General features: G+C 40.9%; 1 protein-coding gene across 3 annotated transcripts in view; it reads left to right on the top strand.

The window, feature by feature from the left end:
• Positions 1-19,331, top strand: part of DHX29 (DExH-box helicase 29) — a 45,159-nt gene that overhangs the window by 23,131 nt on the left and 2,697 nt on the right. The window contains exons 15-25 of one of the 3 annotated variants that reach the window (XM_014581743.3): positions 2,025-2,169; positions 2,420-2,540; positions 3,505-3,589; positions 4,867-4,955; positions 6,380-6,508; positions 8,524-8,599; positions 9,994-10,218; positions 12,965-13,101; positions 14,375-14,468; positions 15,543-15,737; positions 17,379-17,510. In XM_014581743.3, coding sequence (XP_014437229.1) covers positions 2,025-2,169; positions 2,420-2,540; positions 3,505-3,589; positions 4,867-4,955; positions 6,380-6,508; positions 8,524-8,599; positions 9,994-10,218; positions 12,965-13,101; positions 14,375-14,468; positions 15,543-15,737; positions 17,379-17,510 — 1,428 coding nt within the window. Of the gene's footprint in view, positions 1-2,024; positions 2,170-2,419; positions 2,541-3,504; positions 3,590-4,866; positions 4,956-6,379; positions 6,509-8,523; positions 8,600-9,993; positions 10,219-12,964; positions 13,102-14,374; positions 14,574-15,434; positions 15,738-17,378; positions 17,511-19,331 lie in introns of those variants that run through there. The other 2 variants (XM_006139548.4, XR_001369342.3) reach the window with 2 other exon arrangements.

A 19,331-nucleotide genomic window follows, 5' to 3' on the forward strand; every position in this document is an offset into this window, starting at 1 on the left:
CTTAAAATAAGCTCAGGGTTTTGTTGTGACAGGACAGTGGGATGCACATGAAATGCAACTGTTTTTCCTCAAATGGAAAGAGAGAGGTGTGAGAGAATAGGAACAGTTTTATACTCGTGAATGACGACATGGGGGCAGTAGGCACCCCAGCCCTGGGGAGCAGCCATTGGCTGGTAACACAGCCCTCACAGTTTCATCCTACCCAGGCCTGCCTGCCCTGCCCCGGGGAGAAGTCAGTTGGTGGGCAGGGTGGGCCTGGACCCAGACCCGGGCAATGACACGTAAGTCTTCTAGTAGTAGTAGGGAGTATGTGTGTTGGGGGAAGGGGGTTTTGGACAGCTGAGCCATTTGTACGATGGTATGAAATCCTCACAATTAATACAATACTAACCTAGTTATATACATTTATGATATTTCCAATGGTTGTGAAACCATATATTCAGCAACTTACTGGGTCATCAACTGTGTGTCTTTTGGTGATTTCATCAACAATTATTTGTGGCTGCCCTACTGTCACTACATTTTTAATTTTGATTCCCAGTTAAATTACACCTTCAGCATCTTTTGCACACTCCCAGCTCTCGATATATTTAAGCAAAGACTGAGCAAAGATCTTGAATAAACTCTGGAACAATACTACTCACTTATGAAGATAAACTCCTCATTCCAGGAGTAACGGTAGTTCGAACTAGGAAGCCTAGTTCAAATTACCTAGTTCGTGCCGCGTGTAGCTGCGCGGCACGGGGTTCGAACCAGCCGGGATTTAAAAATGGTGGCGCCCGGCTTATGCAAATGAAGCCCGGGAAATTTAAATCCCGGGCTTCATTTGCAAGTGCGGTATGCCTACATTACCTAGCTAGTTCGAACTAGCGGGGTAGTGTAGACATACCCTCCTTCTCACTGGTTAGTTGGCTGGACGTACTATGAGAGAGGGAGGACAATAAGTGGGAGCAGTCTCTTGTGCACCATCCAGTCAGTACTAAAAATGAGACATTGCAGTAGGTAGGGCAGATTTTCATATAATATGATTGTCCCTCTCTTTCCTGAATGATCAGCAGTGAAATTGTTGTCAGTAGTGGCACTTAAATATCATTAGACTTAAGGATTTTCTATTACTGAAATAATTAGAGCTTTGAGATGTGAGCTGCCCCAAAGTCAGGTCGTGTCTACACTTAAAATGATACAGCGGCTGTGCTCCTTTAGTGCTATGACCTACACCAGTGTTTCTCAAAACAGTCCGCAGACCTACTCTGAAAGAGCTGCTACTGAGCTGCAACGGTTTGTTTACTTACCAGCTTTTCAGCCACAGGGAATCACAAGGCTCCATGGCTGCAGAGCTGGTGAGTAAACAAACTGAAGCAGCTTGGTAGCAGCTTTCTCAGAGTGGGTCTGTGGACCACTTTGAGAAACGCTGACCTACACTGATGGAAGGGGTGGTTCTGTTGATGTATGTAATCCATCTCCCACTTCCAGGATGCCTCTCCCTAAATGTCTTGCAGGGCTCTCTTGAATTAGATGGTAAGTAGATGAATAAATATTAACCTAGTACTATCCACACTGGGACTTAGGTTGGCTTAACAGTGCTACTCGGAGGGTGGGTTTTATACAGCCTGTTCAATATAGTTAAACCAACTGAATTTCCTAGTGTAGACCAAGCTTCAGACAACTGACTGCCTCAGTTTACATTCAGTTCATGTTTTTTTTCATTTTTTTCTTTTTATAGCCATAAGGGCTAGAAACTTGCTTGTTACTTATTAAATTGAAGCAGACGTTCTAGAGCACAGGATAAGCAGCCTCAAAAGCAAAAAACGCCAGTTGGCCAAGTGTTTGTGAGTTGGTACAGTGTGAGCCTGAAGGATGGACACAATGGTACCAATGGAACTTTTTTGTTGTAAAATGGACTCTGTTAGTCATGACTTCATAAACGTGTATGTATTTTGTCTTGCAAAACAGGAATAAATGTCTCTATTCTCTCTTGCCTTCTCTTGCATAAAGTTATTGTTAAAATTGTTTTTCCCTCTTAGGAGTTTGTTCCACTCCAATCTGGATCAGGTATTGATTTGGATCCTTACTATCAGAAGTATAGCAATCGTACGCAGCAAGCAATCTTCTACATGAATCCCTACAAGATCAACCTTGACCTTATTGTGGAATTGCTTGCTTTCTTAGGTATGTTGTCACTTTCTAAAATGTTTGTGAATTTTTAAAAAATCATTCAGTGATGACTTTGGTCATATCTTTGGACTCTGCTTTCATGGATTTCTTATTGTTTAATAATGCTTGGAACAAGTAAGGATGTTCGATTTTATCCCTCTTCATGATGTCTCTTGGAAAGGGCCCAGCTCTTTCAAACAGGAAATGTCAAATAGGATTTTTTTTCCTAAATTTTTTATTGGATTTCTATGTTCTATCCCCACAGATAGAAGTCCCCAGTTCAAAAACATAGAAGGTGCTGTATTGATCTTTTTACCAGGGCTTGCTCACATCCAGCAGTTATATGATCTCATTTCAGCTGACCGAAGGTTTAACTCAAGGGAAAGGTAATAAAAGCATTCTCATTTGAGAAATGTGTGGTGTTTTCATCTTAGTTTCTAAAACTGGCTGTTTTGTGTTATAGGAATTGTGTTGTGAATTGTATTTAGTACGTAACTTAGATTTTTTCAGAATGTTTTCTATTTTCCTTCAAATCTGAGTGTAAGCGGTAAATATTTAGATCATTCTGCCATCAAAATGACCTTATTTTTCCTCCAAATAAACTTCTTCACTTCAACAGTGAAGGAATTCTGTATATTTTGATTTTGTCCTTTTTGCTTCACTGGGCATTCAGTAACTATTTTAAAAGTAGTCATCCTCTACAAAATAGCTTTAAAATCGGATTACAAAGGGAGACATCTGAACTGGCATTCATTTGCAAATTCAGTACAATCAGTTTAGGACTGAGTAAGTATCTTAACTGGTTTACACATTACAAAGGCAATTTCCCCTCTCTTGATATTCCCTTCACAATCAGATGCTGTGAATGAGACACATCCACCCTGACTTGATTAGCCTCACTAACACTGGTCTTACATTTGACAAGTAACTTTTTATTGTTTTTATATATGCCGCTGCCTCTGTAATTTCCATTCCAACTCATTTGGTTAAGTGGATTTTATACACAAAAGCTTATGCTGCAGTAAATCTGTTCGTTTCTAAGGTGCCGCTGGACTCTTTGTTTTCTCTGCCAAATACTGTCAATGTAATTTATAGTCAACATAGAATTGGATTACAATGTTAAAAATGTTTTTTCATCATCTTCACCAAACTGTCATTTACATATTTTTTCTTTGATATTTTAGTGTAATCTTAATTTTAGTATTGCATAATCATAAATTAGCAATACAGAATCTTACTATTATTTATGTATATTTTCTTTGCTTCCTCCAGCTCACCAGCCATTACCTCGAGCATTTTTAAACATCTGTTAAATAGTGTGGCTTAATTGTGAATAACATCTTCTTTCAGGTATAGGTTAATAGCTCTGCATTCTATTCTTTCAACACAAGATCAAGCAGCTGCATTTACATTGCCCCCTTTTGGAGTTAGAAAGGTATGACATATTTAAACAGGTAAAACTTCACTACTGTAATATAAATCATCTTGCTCCCTCTACTTTATACTCACATACAAAAAGTATATGAATTGTCTTAATAAAAACATACAAAGTTGTACAAACGTGAGTTGTCTTTGAAAGCCTCCTGCTGAAGTTACAACATTATACTCAATTATCCAGATGTTCAGGGCCATTTAAGAGTTAACTTGAAATAGTTGTCAGCATATTAAATCATTTAAATACAACAAAGACATTAATTTTGTTGTAATTTCTGATTTACTGTAGCTTTCTGTTGAATAAAAAATTGATCTGTCACATTCTACAAAAATATTTTTAGGAATCTTTTCCTTTGAAGTATTTTGTACATTTCATACTGTACACTTCATACACACAAGCTTGTTGAATACTATGTTACTTAATATGCCAAATTATTCAGTAGAAAGTCAAGCACACTTTTTTCAAGCACAAGCAGCAGTTTAAACCAGTAATACAATGAAAATCTAGTACAAGAGCATTTAAAGGTCCCCTTTAGCTCTTTAGTTCTCCCAGACATTTCTGCGGGGACTGCTCTAATCAAATTCTCTGCAAGTCTGAGTTGAAAGGAATGAAATCGATGAAAGGGCTAGTCCCCTAAATCAGGGGAGGGCAAAAGGGTCTCCATGGGCCGAATCTGGCCTGCTAAGCAGGTTGATCCAGCCCACAGAGGTCTTGCTGATCCCCATCCCCAGGCCAATCTGGGCCTAGGGACGGGTGAGCACGCAGCGCTTATTCAGCCATCAGGGTTGACGCTATGCACCAGGAGCCCAAGGGCAGGGAATGAGAAACTTTGTGCGCTCCCACTTCCCCTCATAAGTCTCCCACCCTGCAAGGGGCTTGGCACTTAGTCAACCACCAGCTGCTGTTCAGCTGGGGGGTGACTCTAAGTGTGGCGTTCCCTTGTAGGGCGCAGGCAGACTTTGCGTGTTCCTCCCCACCTCCAGGCCCTGATTGAACTGGGGGCAGGAGTGGGGAGTGCACAAAGTCCTCTCCCACCACCCGGGACCTAGAAATCGGTTATCTCAAGGTAGTGGCAAAGACTTCATGCACTCGCCTACCCACAAACCCATCTGGGTCTGTGGATGGGGAAGCAGGGAAGTATCCTGGCCCTGCCCCTTCTGCCTGAGGCTCCAACCCTTCTGGGACAGCCCAGGGCTACTTCAGACATTTCTGACAGCCCCCAGTCAAAAATTATTGCCCACCCCTGTCCTAAATTCAGTTATCTGTTTCATTTGCAGATTGTTTTGGCAACCAATATTGCTGAGACAGGTATTACAATACCAGATGTTGTCTTTGTAATTGACACTGGGAGAACAAAAGAAAACAGGTAAGGATTGATCTTCCTAAGCCTTTGTGTTGTGTAAATTTTTGGAAGTAGATACCAGAGGGGTTTTGCACTAGGATTATATATCTTTAGATTTAAATTCTGCCTTTGGTTTAAAAAAAAGTGTATTGGTCTCATAATAAAGGCCACAAAACTATCCTACAACTTGGTACAAGTCTGCTGATTTTCAAATAATAGTGTTGTCACTGATCCTGTGGATCTGTGACAATATACCCCTAGTTTTGGAACAGTCTCTTGGAAAGGATCCCTTTGGTGGGCCAAGTCCCCCAAAGGGTCACATTCTTCAATCAGGGCAGGTCATGCAACATTGTCACCTCCTGAAATTGAATCACTGGACTTAAGCACTCCTGCTTGTCACTGTGAGTTCTGTTCTGAGAGTCTAGCTGAGCCAGACTCCTAGTAGAAACTTGTATGCTTTTCGTGGGTTAATGCACCTCACCAAATGTTACAGTAACACCCAAACAGCTTTTCAAAAAGGTATGATTTATTAGTTGACCAGAATACAGGAAAATTAAGTCCTTAGGGCAGGGGTTCTCAAACTTTGTGATATCGTGACTCCCTAAAGTGCTAGATGAATTTGTGACACACACACCCTCCCTCTCACCCTCACCAAAGTTAAGCAAAAAAAGGGGGGGGGGGCAAAGTTGCACCACTTTGTCCAGTTTGGGACTGCACACTAACCGCCAATGCACCCACCCCTTCCCCTGAGGCAGGCCCCCCTAGCGGTCCCCCCCCCCAATCCTGGTGCATTCCCCCCTCTCCCTGAGGCAGGCATCCTCAGCATCTGGAGCCCCACTCCAATCAAATCTCCTCCCTCCCCCTCCCCCACAGAGCTAGACACGGAGAAACACACTTACTTTTAAAGTGGCTGCTCCTGCTGCCTGGCCCAGCTGCCTCAGCTTGTAGGGGAGGCATTGCGTGTCCAGCTGCCGGTCTCTGCTGCTCACGTTGGCCAGAGCAGCACGTGCTTTGCTCCCACGCAGCCCGGCGCTCCCTTAGCGTGGCGCCCGGCAACTGCCCCTTCCTGGCCCCCTTCACTAGACTCTATGGCGCTCCTCACTCCCCCGCCCCTGCCAGACGCGGCAGGGGAAAATTGTCCTCGACGGGCTTCCATCCAGTATTTCATGGGGTTTTTTGTCTTGTTTTTTTGGGGGGGGAAGGGGGCTATTGGACAGAGCCCGCAGGGGGGAAGAAACGCTTTGAGAAACGCTGCATTAGGGTAACACGGCAAAACAAAGGTTAAAGCATAGTCTGTTGTGGACAGCCCAGAACACTAGTCAAGATGTAATGAAACTCCGTTTTTACCCTCATGATGAGTAACTTTTTAAAAATCAGCTTTAAATTAAATTAGACTTTGAAACTGACCATAATCTTTATCTAAACATTCTGTACAAATGTTTTTTCAGGTACCATGAAAGTAGCCAAATGAGCTCTTTAGAAGAGACCTTTGTCAGTAAAGCAAGTGCTTTGCAGCGTCAAGGGAGAGCTGGACGTGTTAGGGATGGATTTTGTTTCCGAATGTACACAAGAGACAGGTAAAAGCTTTATTGAGCAAGATTTTTGTAAGTCAGACAACTGTTATGGTGTTAATTGAAAAAGCCTGTGTTTTAAATGAAGTGTAGTAGTTGCAAATTAAACTGATCTGAGGAAAAACAGAAGTTCAGGTTCTCTTAACTACTTACTTGTTGTGTGTAATATGAATGACTTTATGCTATATAATCCTTCTGCATTTCCTGGCTTTTTTTCACATTGAATTTATACCCTTAATGTTTCTTTAACAGAAGTGACTCACATTTTTCATTTTCTAAAAAAAAAAAATATTGAGAAAGAATCAAGCTGCAGCACTTTTTTTGACTATAGAATTATATTTTACATATTACCAAAAATTGCTTCCGTGTCAGATATAAACAAGCCTTAGCTCTGGAATCTTGAAGTATAGCTTCTTAAATGTCTGTAAGACATGCATAGACTTAAAGTGGGCTGTCTGTGGATGAATGACAGGGCTGGTGAATTAACTAAAATCATAACTAAAAACCTTAAATACCTTTTTTTTGCATCTGATTGAAAATGATTTGTCCTTAACTGTAGTTCAGTTAAATGTATATATTCTTTCCAGTAACTTTTACTTTGAGGGTTTAGCCACATGTAAAGTTTGAAGTTCCACTTATTTCAGTTAAGCATGAACAAAAAACATTAGAAATTATTTCAAAATAGTGTCGTCTTATCCATTACTATTCTGTCTTCTTCATAGTCCCCCTCCTCTCGTGACTTGTGCATATGCTTAGCTCACAGAGGGGAAATGTATTCTACTCATGCTTTACTTTAAGATGCATATGCAGGTACCCCAGAAAGGATTGTCTAGCTGAGAAATCTGCATATGATGATAAGAGATGGTAACTAAAGATGAGTTGTAATTATGACATAGTCTTGCATGATCTTCTTAAAAATAAACTAGGGAAATACAACTTCGACAGGGCTAGTATGAGATGAGTGCATAACTGGTTGGATAACTATTCCAAGAGAGTAGTTACCAATGGTTCACAGTCATGTTGGAAGAGCGTAACAAGTGGGGTTACAATGGGATCAATTTTGGGACAGATTTTGTTCAGTATCTTCATCAACTATATAGATAATGGCATAGAGAGTCTAAAGTTTGTGGATGATATCAAGTATGGGGGGGTTGCAAGTGCTTTGGAGGATAGGATTATAATTCAGAATGATTTGGACAAATTGGGGAAATGATCTGAGGTAAATAGGTTGAAATTCAGTAAGAACAAATGCAAAGTACTCCACTTAAGAAGGAACAATTAGTTGCACACGTACAAAATGGGAAATGACTGTCTACGATGGAGCACTGCAGAAAGGGATCTGGGGAACATAGCAGACCACAAGCTAAATATTAGTCAACAATATAACAGTGTTGCAAAAAAAACCCTAAATATTATTCTAGGATGAATAAGCAGGACACAAGAAATAATTCTTCTGCTCTACTCTGCCCTGATTAGGCTTAAACTGGAGTATTGTGTCCAATTCTGGGCACCATGTTTCAAGGAAGATGTGGTCAAATTGGGGATGGTCCAGAGAAGAGCAAGAAAATGATTAATGATCTAGAAAATATGATTTATGTGGGAAGATTGAAATTGGGTTTGTTTGTTCTGGAGAAAAGACGACAGAGAGAAGACATGACAATGCTTTCAAATATTTAAAAGGTTGTTACAAGGAGCAAGAAGAAAAATTATTCTCCTTAACCTCTGAGGATAGGAAAAGAAGCAATGGGCTTAAACTGCAGCAAGGTGGCTAAGCACTGTTAAAAATTGTCCAGGGAGGCTGAGGGAATCTCCATCATTGGAAATTTTTAAGAGCAGCTTAGACACACCTGTCAGCTAGTGGTCTAGAATAGACGATGCTTAGTCCTGCCATGAGAGTAGAGGACTGGACTTGATGATCTCACAAGATTACTTCCAGTTTTAGTGTTCTATGATCCTGATGTCACAGCTTGTTATAGTGAAATTTGTAATATGTGTGTCTTTTTATTATTATGGTATTGCAGATTTGAAAGTTTCATGGAATATTCCATTCCAGAAATATTGCGTGTGCCTTTAGAAGAGTTATGCCTTCATATTATGGTACAGTCTTGTTTTATTGAATTTCCCTTACCTTTGTTCTTTGGAATCAAAGAAAAAGGTGCTTGTCCATTATTTGGGTTGTGTGAATCTATGGAGACTTTTGGGTCCTCTTGTTAGAAAATCCACTATATGTAAACACTTTAAAAAATCCAGAGCATGTTGCTGGGCGAAAAGAGCATAAACCCATCCATTAGTACATAATACTATCTAATCTGTAGAATGGAACTGTTGTTCACATTTCTTCCCAACATCAGCAGGAAGAAAATGTTTTTTTTATGAATGAAGGACTAAATCCCAGTATCTGTCCATATTACAAGTTTATTGTATGTCAGGGTGGGCAATAATTTTTGACTGGGGACCACTTCAGAAATTCAGAAGGGGCAGAACATCCAGCAGAAGGGGCAGGGGCAGAGCCAGGACACTTCCCTGCTTTCCCACCCATGGACCCTGATTGGTCTGAGGGTGGGGGAGAGCATGAAGTCTTTGCCCCTGCCCCTTCTGAGAGAACCACCAGCTGTTCTGAACAGCTGACAGTTCCCTCTAGGTGCCCGCACCCCTGGTGGTGGGAGGAGACTTTGTGTACTTCCCTCTCCCTGCCCCCAGGTCAGTTAGGGCCTCGGGGAGCATGTTAAGTCTGCCCCAACCATTCAAGGGAGTGCCACACAGAGTCACCCGTCAGCTGAGCAGCAGTTGGTGGTTGACTCTTAAGTGCCACGCCCTTTTCAGGGCGTGAGGAGACTTTGCGCACTTCCCCCAAGCCCTGGTTGGCGTTGGGGGTGGAGGGAGCACGAAGTCTTTTGCTCTCCCAGGGTTGACTCTAAGCCCTGTGTGCTCCTCTATCCATAGGCTCTGAATGGCCTGGAAGCAGGAGAGCGGCAGGACCTTCGTGGGCCAGATCCGGCCCACAAAGGCCCTTTTGCCCGCCATTGTTGTATGTGCATGGAGTAACTAAGCAGGGGGTTGGAATCCATCTTTCCCTAGGAATTCAGGAATGTGTCATTCAAGTCATGACCACATCTTCTGCATATAAATTCACATTAATAGATTTATGAAGTTGCAACCATGCCAATGCATCTCCACTTCCATAGCTCTGCAATATAGGCCAGATTGAAGCTATGGGTAGTGGGTGCATAATCCATTTCCCTGTGCTCTGGCCCTCCCTCTAAAGTGGAGCCATCATAATGCCACTGTGTGGGTCTGCATCAGGGAATTCTTGGCACATATGAGGAAGATGGAGTGTGATGGGGGAAGAGGAGGACGGTTGGCCTGGAAAGACTGAATAGACCACATGCCTTGTAGATATCTTCGGAGCCCATCATTTAAAAAACAATTATCTAGCAAATGTTAACCAGAAGATATGTTTAGATTGAATTATCTACCTCCTTAATCCACAGAAATGCAATCTTGGTTCTCCTGAGGATTTCCTCTCCAGAGCATTAGACCCTCCACAGCCCCAAGTAATCAGCAATGCAATGAACCTTCTGCGGAAAATTGGCGCTTGTGAATTAAGTGAGCCCAAACTTACTCCATTGGGCCAGCATCTTGCAGCATTGCCTGTCAATGTGAAGATTGGGAAAATGCTTATATTTGGTGCCATATTTGGTTGCTTGGATCCTGTGGTAAGTTGATAGATACTACAATTAAGAAAACTAAATGGAATTTTTATTATCAGTACTTTGTCTTGCATCCTGTCCCTGCCAACACAAAAGAAAGTAGCCAGTTTCAGTGTTTTAGCATATGGGCAGCAGGTATAAAAGATGGGGGAAGGCAATGCCTTCCCAAACTTCCTAGCTGGCTCCTACTACGCTCTGACCCCAGCAACACCTCCTCCATATTTAGCACAGCTCCTCCAGTCTCTTGGGGCTGCCTTGGCTTCCATCCTGCTGAGCTTGGGGCCATGTAGCCAGCCTTCCCAAGGCTGAGGAAGCAAGGGCCCTTCCAGGCCAGAGGAGCAGTCTTCCCAGTGCTCCAGAGGGGGAGGGGAGAAGAGGCTGGGACCATATGCCTCTTCCTAGGAAGGATGGGTGGCCTTGCCCCTATATATAGTGGGGGGGCCTTGGGTGAAAGATGCAGGGCTGGAAGATGCCTTCCCCAGTCCTAGGTTTGCCTACTGCCCATGCTCTTCTAGTCAGTCTCTTCCAATTCTATCTATCTGTCTGTCTACTACAGGTAGAACCTCTCTAGTCTGGCATCCTTGAGATCTGACCGGTACTGAACCAGAAAATTTGCCAGTCAATAGGAGGTCAATATTGTCTTGCAGTATTACCAACACTTCTCCTGCTTTCTGGGCTGTTAGAAGATGTTTAGGGGTAAATTAAAGCAAAGTAACAGCATAGAAAAGTGAGAACCATGACTGGTGGCTGTAAACAAACTTTGAGACTGTAGGAAACTTATCATGGGTGTGGCCAACTAAAATCATACCAGATCACAGTTGTTACTGGACCAGAGAGTCCCAGATTGGAAAGGTTCAACATGTAGTGATCTTATGAAGTGCTGTGTTAACATAAACTATCTTCTTAACCTCCTGGTTTTAAAGTGGCATTGACTATTGAATCACATCTGTCTGAAACTTTGATGGTCTGTTGTTACAAACAATACTTAACATGGTTATTTTTCAGTTTGTGTTACTTTGAGTATGTGGCAGTACTTGTATGTGTTCATTTTCAGTCTCTTCTGTTTGTGTGGCTCTTTCAAAGAGCAATGGGGAAAGAATACTTCAAAAACCTTAAAATGTGATTCTAAAACTTCTTATTTTTGCTGCACTCAAAGGCTGATGTGGGACCTGAAATTGCTTTTAATCCATTTTTAAGTTGACAGACTTCAGATTAGTGTCCTTTTTAAAATTATTTGAAAACAACCCATTCATGGTAGTATGAGTCTGCAGCAAGCATTCTTTTCTTCAAAGGCAAACTCATTTCACCTAAGAATCAATGCAGTAAATTAACTTAATCCAATTAGTATATCCAACTAATCAGTGCTGGAAACTTTCCCTTCTCCTCTACCAAATTTAACAGTAGCCTTATTAAGATTAAGTTGCACATGGTGCAAAGGATCTAATTAGGGATGTAAGCAACTAGTCGACTACCCAATAAGCCTAGGTAATTGTCCCAGTAATTGTCAAATGTAGTTTGCAAAGGCCAACATGCCTAGACTATCGTGTAGTCGAGTCACTACTTGACTAGTTGCTTCCCCCACTTGCTGCCTCTGATACAGGTGCAGCAAGGAGGGGGAGCTGGTGCTGGGGGGAGCTGGCTTAAAAGCCAGTTTCCCCCCAGCACCATCTTCATAGTGAGGCAGAGGCGCAGCGAGGGAAATTGCATGAGCGGGAACTAAAGCAGTCCCTTCTCACACTGGGTTCCAACTGCTGCGCCTCTGCCTTTTAAATGTAGTAAGAGCCGTGTGTGGCTCTTACTACATATAAAAGGCAGAGGTGCAGTGGGGATAGTGAGTACCCTACCCCACCCCCGCTATAGAGTAGTTGATGGAAATTTCATCGACCACTCAATTAGCTGATTAATTGAAATTTAACATCCCTAATTCTTATTCCCCTGTATAAAACAGAATCCCTATAACTGTCATGTATAATTAGCAAAAGCCAACAAATGCTTGTATATCGGTTTTGTGTTTAGGGAAACTTTCATATAATAAAATACTCCAGTTTGAAAACAACTATTCAATATTTATTTCACTATAAGAACCTGTAATTCTCATTTTAAAGACCAGGAGTGAAGCTAGCCAGCTTTTCAATCCCTTCATCAAAAAGCCTCTCTTCACTACTGATATGTTACTTCAATAATTTTCAAGTATCCTCACTCGGTATCACTGTAATTTGATATAGAAACAGTGCAAAAGGAACATCACTGTTACAAAATTCTACTAAATCAAGAAACTACCATGAAGAGCAGATCTGAAACAAGAGTTTGTACTTCATTCTATTATGATACTTGATCAGGTCTTGCTATATGACTCAGTCCATCCTTAGAATTGTTGTCATATAATAGTCTATCATAATACTTTTCACGTGCATCTAAAGAAGTAGGGTCTTTGCCCACAAAAGCTTATGCCCAAATAAATATTTTAGTCTTCAAGGTGCCGCAAGACTCCGTTGTTTTCAGATAATCCTTTGAAAGATTTCAAGGTGCTATGTAGATACAGTGCAAGATTAACTGAAGACACTGTAATATACGACATAAAATGCTATCACTCTGTCCTTTCGGCCCAATGTGAAGCAAGACTGTGATAAGTCTTGTTGAAAAGAGAAATCTAGATTTTTAGTGTGGTAAAGCTTGAAGCCTTGTATTTTATTTTTTCTTTATATGATGTTGTTTATATTTTAACTTTGTAATACTTTGCAATTGATTACAGGCAACATTAGCTGCTGTAATGACAGAAAAATCCCCTTTTACTACACCAATCGGTAGAAAAGATGAAGCGGATCTTGCAAAATCTTCCCTGGCATTGGCAAACTCAGATCATCTGACAATTTATAGTGCATATTTAGGGTAAATAAACTTTTCTAAAATATTAAAATGTAAAGCAAATAGTATAGTTTGATTTCTAGTAACACATTCATTAAATATTGCTATTAGATACATGATCCTAAATGGTTTTGTAATTATCCTTTTAGAATAGCAGAAACGTGACACAAGTACTATGCTACTTGAGTAATAAATGGCCCAGATGTTTAGTTACTTGGCCTTCTAATACCACGTATATCGAGCAATGCAGAAATGTATTGCTGGTGGTGTCCTAATGCTTCAGGTTTTCCTGTAGCTGTTTGTAGAGAGCTCTACTTTAAAATAAACAAAAAATCCAACAACTGCCTATTTAAGGTTACATCCTTTATGACTTTCAACCAGAAACATTGCTATTCTATTTTCAAGTGTCAGAACATACAATCATATCTGTTTATAGAAAAAACAAATCTTTGTTTACTCATCAACATGTAATTTTAGATATTGTGAAATGCTTGCCCTCTCCTGATCTTTGGTAGACATACTTTGTTCCAGATTACACCAGTTACTGTTTTATCAATAAGTCATTATCATTTTTGTTATGTACAGTAGAGTCCCTATCATCCGACCTAAACGAGACCGACACATGGTCGGATTACCGAATATGTCGGATGATGAAGATTCTACCGTAAAGAACAAGGGAACAACTGATGCCGCTCCTGTTGGGGACAAAGTCCCCGCAAAGCAGCATCAGTTGTTCCCTTGCTCTCTAGGAGGAGAGGCGGCGGCGACGCTTCCAGGCAGGAGCGGCAGTAGCAGCTTCTCCTAGAGAGCAAGGGAACAACTGATGCCGCTCTTGCAGGGGACGTCCCCCGCAAGAGCGGCATCAGCAGTTCCCTTGCTTTCTAGGAGAAGCTGCCGCTGCCGCCAGGACGCTTCCAGGCAGGAGCAGCAGCAGCTTCTCCTAGAGTGCAAGAGAACAGCTAATGCCGCTCCTGTCCCCTGCAGGAGTGGCATCAGCTGTTCCCTTGCTCTCTAGGAGAAGCTGCTGGTGCTGGTGCTGGTGCTGCCTCGAAGCATCCTGGCAGCAGCAGCTTCTCCTAGAAAGCGACTGGGCAGCAAGCGGGGCCGTTCTCTCGGCCCGCCCTGTATCCGACCCTTTGTCCCCGGGAGCTGCAGGGTTGGATAAAGCGCAGTGTCGGATTACTGGGTGTCCGTTACTCCAGACTCCATTGTATTTGAACTTGGATTCCTCTTCTGTTTTGTAAATAGTCATCTGTGTTACTTTTGTAACTGTAGTAAACCAAGACTTTTTGTCTAGGTGGAAAAAGGCTCGTCAAGAAGGAGGGTTTCGCACTGAAATAGCTTACTGCAGAAGGAATTTTCTTAACAGAACGTCACTGTTAACTCTGGAGGTATATCAAGATACAAGCCATGTGATTCTGCCCAGGAAGGATGACTGTTAATTTCCTTCAGAAAATTCAGCATATAACTTTAAAGCAGTGATATACAGTACTCATGTTAGTATACAGATGATAACAAATATGAGCAAATTGAATGTTGAGAATGGGTGAATAGATTCTTACTCTAAATCTATCCTTTACACCTTTTTTGGGGGAAGCCCCATTGATGTACCTCTTTGCATATAATTGTTCTAAGGAAATTCATACTACAACACTTTACGCCAAGTAAAACTTGTAAAGTAAAATATTACTTAATAAGGGTAAATAAAATAGAACATGGTTAGACTCTATAATTCCTTGTTAAGTAATTGGATTTTAGTGTCAGACTGGGAGGATCGTAGGTACTAGTAATCTTTTCTAAGAGAGGTTGTGGAATCCCCATCACTGTTGGACTTAAAAAAAAACAAAACAAAAACAGATTAGACCAACACCTGTCTGGGATGATCTAGGTATATATGAATCCTGCCTCAGAATCGGGGCCTGAACTAGATGAATTCTCAAAGTCCCTTACAGCTCTGCATTTCAATGATTCTGTGATCCCAAATTGACCTTTCAAAACATAGTCCTTTCCTAGAGCACAGGAGAAGGGTGTCTAATGTAAATGTGTGCAATTTTTACTGTGAATTTGTCTCCCTAATAGCTGGGAGAACAGAGACATGCTTGCATCACTTTCAGTTGCACATTCTCAGTGCCTGAATCCTAGAAGCCTTATTTTCTTTTGGTTACTCATCCAAACAACCATAATTCTAGGCCACTGAAGATCTGACTATTTTTTTTCTAGATATGATTCTCTTTACTGTGAGGAATATTGGGGAGGGGTCTCCATGTGTGCTGGTGGCTTGATAGTATCCCTTTTTAATAATCATTGTTTTACTATTAAGCTATTAACGTACCTGTTTTGATCAAAACTAATTTCAGGATGTGAAACAAGAGCTAATAAAGGTGGTCAGAGCAGCAGGATTTGCAGCACCTATAACTCCTCATGGGTGGGATGGAAATGGAACCACACAATCCCTTTCTCTTCAGGAAATAGCCCTTCTTAAGGCTGTGCTGTCTGCAGGGCTGTATGACAACTTGGGGAAGATAATGTATACAAAGTCTGTAGATATCACAGAGAAATTGGCATGCATGGTGGAAACCGCTCAAGGCAAAGCACAAGTGCATCCCTCCTCAGTAAATAGAGATTTGCAGACTTTTGGATGGCTACTCTATCAAGAGAAGGTAAGTATCTTGTATTTGTATCACTGTCTTATTACTTAGAGGCAATGAGATGAAAATCTTAAAAGCAGTTACTAAATGGAACATAATGAGCTTGGGCATCCAGTTCATCTTAAGAGCCATAAATGCCTTGTCCTTGAAATCAGTGTGGCTTTTAAAAAGTGCACCAGGTCCAAAATAAGGCACACAAATTTGGCTAGAAATGAAGGCCAGTAAATCTAATACTGACTAAACTGAGAAGTGTAAAATGAAAGTACCCTACTCTTTATCAGTCAACTTTTCACAAAGGGTTATAGTATTGTCTATAGTACTGTTTATTTTTTTAAAGGGTTGATCATTTCTGTTTGGTGACTTAATTAAAAGTAAAATGTAGTCAAAGCAATAGTCATTTTTGACTTGTACTGTGCTATATGTCTCTACTTACCTCAAAGTCCTTAAAACACACTTCAGAGCAGGGCCTTTTTGAGCCATTAAATGCCCTCTCGTAAGCCTGATGAGATACTAGCTCTGTGGCATTCAGCATGCTAGCCACTAGCCATATGTGGCTATTTGGATGGTTGAGTGTGGCTAGTTAGCTTGAACAGTGTGACAGTTTGGCTGGTTGAGTGTGTCTGGTTCACTATAGCAGTAGCCACTATAGGCTAATGTTTCAGTAATGGTTGGACACCACAAAAACTTAAAACATATACACACACAAATTGTGAAATCCAAGATATGCTGAACTTCACAACTGAACTGCATTTTGTTGCTCACCTTTTCCCACCTACTTGCACACCCTTATATATGTGGTGTCTTTTTGGACTGTCAACTCTTTTGGGAAGACCTATGTTTTATATCAGTGTGAAGCATCATAGCAATTATTTTCAAGTGTGTGTTGCCATATCAACGAACATTTTATTGTAAGGGTGCGCTAATCTACCTGTTGATATTTAATGTAGTACATATACACTGCACTTTCCAAACGCAGACAACATTCCCTGCCCAAGGAGCTTGTAGTATAAAGCAAGATGTATGGTAACAGCTACAGTTAGAAAGGGAATTGGCAGACTCTTGAGAATAAGTTTGGAATAGTTACTGAAAGTAATGTATTTAAAGAAAGGGAGAAAGAATGCTTTGTTAATAAGAAATGTAAGATTTGCCAAGCCTAAAAGCACAGATAAAGAGAAGAGACAACATGCATGAATCATTGGGCTGGAGAAGGGGAGCCCAGGCATATCAGTAGGAATGGGATTATCAAGGGAAAAAAACTTGTTCAGTAAATTTTACTTGATAAATTTTATGTAAACAAAATACTGTTTATCAGCGTTAGTGCACATTCAGCTGTATAACCTGCTGTAGGCACCATTATCTTCTGTTTATAAACTTAACCACATAATATGGTCTTCCTGTTCATCCAGTGGTTTTTAAAATTCACCTCTGAAGGATCACGGAAGGAAAACTTCTCCCAGTGACACAAGCCTTTTTAGATAGATCACAAAGTATAGGGAAGATAATCAGGCATAGCTTACATTCTTCACAGTTATTAATATAGGTAGGATAAGGTAATAAGGTCTCAGGAAAAAAAATTGATTACTTCATGAAAGTAGTATTCCAGTTAACTGTTGTAGCTTTTAAATGCTTTTGTTTGTGTGCATTTCTATGCAGATAAGATATTCCAAGGTGTACTTGAGAGAGACTACTTTAATTTCCCCCTTTCCGGTTTTACTTTTTGGTGGGGACATAGAAGTTCAGCACCGTGAACGCCTCCTGTCTGTTGACGGCTGGATCCATTTTCAGGTACACATGGATTCTGCTTATTTTTATGCCTTTAAATGGCTGTGCATTTTGTACCTGAAATATTTTTTATTAAGGAAATAATGGGGAATTTTGTACCAAGACCACTGGAAACCATGTGCTTCCAAGAGATAGCAAGAGTAATTTAATAGTATGCTATTTTTAAAAAAGAATGTTTGCCTTTCTTGATGAAGAAGGAGTGAAGTATTATAAGATATTATTGGAAACACTCACATTTACTTAATTTAGGATATATCTGTTTTCAGTAAGTATCGTATTTGAAAATGTATTAATTTGGAACATTTTAAGTCAGAGTTCCTAATCCTGTAAACATGTAGGCACCTGCTTAATTTTAAACCCTTGAGTAATATCATTGATTTACATCTTAGATAAGTTTTTTGTCTCATGATTGTGAAAGCTGTGAAATGACAGATATTTAAGATTTAAAACAAACACTCATTCGCTCTGTCTTTTGAAACAAGAAAATCTAAACACATTTTCTGAATGCAATTAATCTGAGGCTGAAAATAGAGCAGGTGTCCAGTTTTCATGTCTTGATAAATGCTGTCAAATAACAGAAGAAATATGGGAGTTGTCCACCTACTGTCAAATGGGTTATATTTTTTTTCTTCTATCTCTGTTCATTTGCACCACCTGCTCCATGCCAGGAAGAGTGCATGTTGCTAATTTTGTGTAAGCATGCCCTAAAAGCAATAGTTCCCAACCTTTTTTATACCACAGACCAGCAAACCCATTCACAAACTTTTGGTGGACCGGTAACAGTTTGTTTGCATATTTGCATATTTATTATACAGATGATGAATATGCTAATATGCAAATAAAATGTTACCTGTCTGCCTAGCCCCAACACAGCCCCTTGCTCCCCAGTGCCTAACACCATTTAACCTCTGACCCTTACAGCCCATGTCAACTCCTTCTTGCCGTGTGACTCATCACACCCTCATACAACACCCATTTGACCGCATCCAATCCCCGCACTCCCCAGACAAGGCTCCACCACCTCCTGCCGCCACCTCAGTCCCAGTGCAAAAATCGGCCACCACGGTTGCTGGAGCTGAGCCGCCACAAACAACAAGCTTGAGCTCCAGCAGCCGTCGCATCCTGGCAGCCAACCGTTTGCGGACCAGCACTGGTCCATAGACTGGCAGTTGGGAACCACTGCCTTGAAACACAGAATGGGGATACAAATTCTGATACAAAGAAATACCACTTAATGACTGAATGCACTTGTTACTTAAGACACAGAGTTTTTAAGATCAGCCTTTCTTTTTGAGAGACACACATAACACAACTTTCTGGCTGCGTGACAGAAATGGGAGACAATCAGTGTTCTTATTGGCAAATTCAATTTGAGATCCACATTTTTCCTGGGCAAGTCAACATTTTTTTTAAAGCCTGTTGGTGATAGTTTGAGTATGGGAGGTGAGGGGTATCAAATCTCTACCATGTCTGTTATGTCTGAACAAGCTGAACCTCTCTAGTCCTGAACTCTCTGGTCTAGCAACATTCATGATCCAGAATGATTTTAGTTAGTTGGATGTCCACTTAGAGTGAGTGTGGCAAAGTTTCCCCCAGTCCCATAAAGTTTGTTTACAGTCACCAGTGCAGGTTCTCAGTGTTCAGTGCTGCTGTTTAGCTATAATTTACCCTTAAAAGTCTTCTAAAAGTCCAGTAATCAGTGGAAGTGTTGGAAATGCTACTAGACAATAATGACTTCCTGTGGTTTGGCAAATTCTCTGATTTGGCACCAGTCAGTTCCCAAGGGTGCCAGACCTAGGATTCAATCTGTAATTTTTCTCAGTC

The sequence above is a fragment of the Pelodiscus sinensis genome, chromosome 6 (assembly GCF_049634645.1).
Source record: "Pelodiscus sinensis isolate JC-2024 chromosome 6, ASM4963464v1, whole genome shotgun sequence".
Lineage (NCBI taxonomy): Eukaryota > Metazoa > Chordata > Testudines > Trionychidae > Pelodiscus > Pelodiscus sinensis.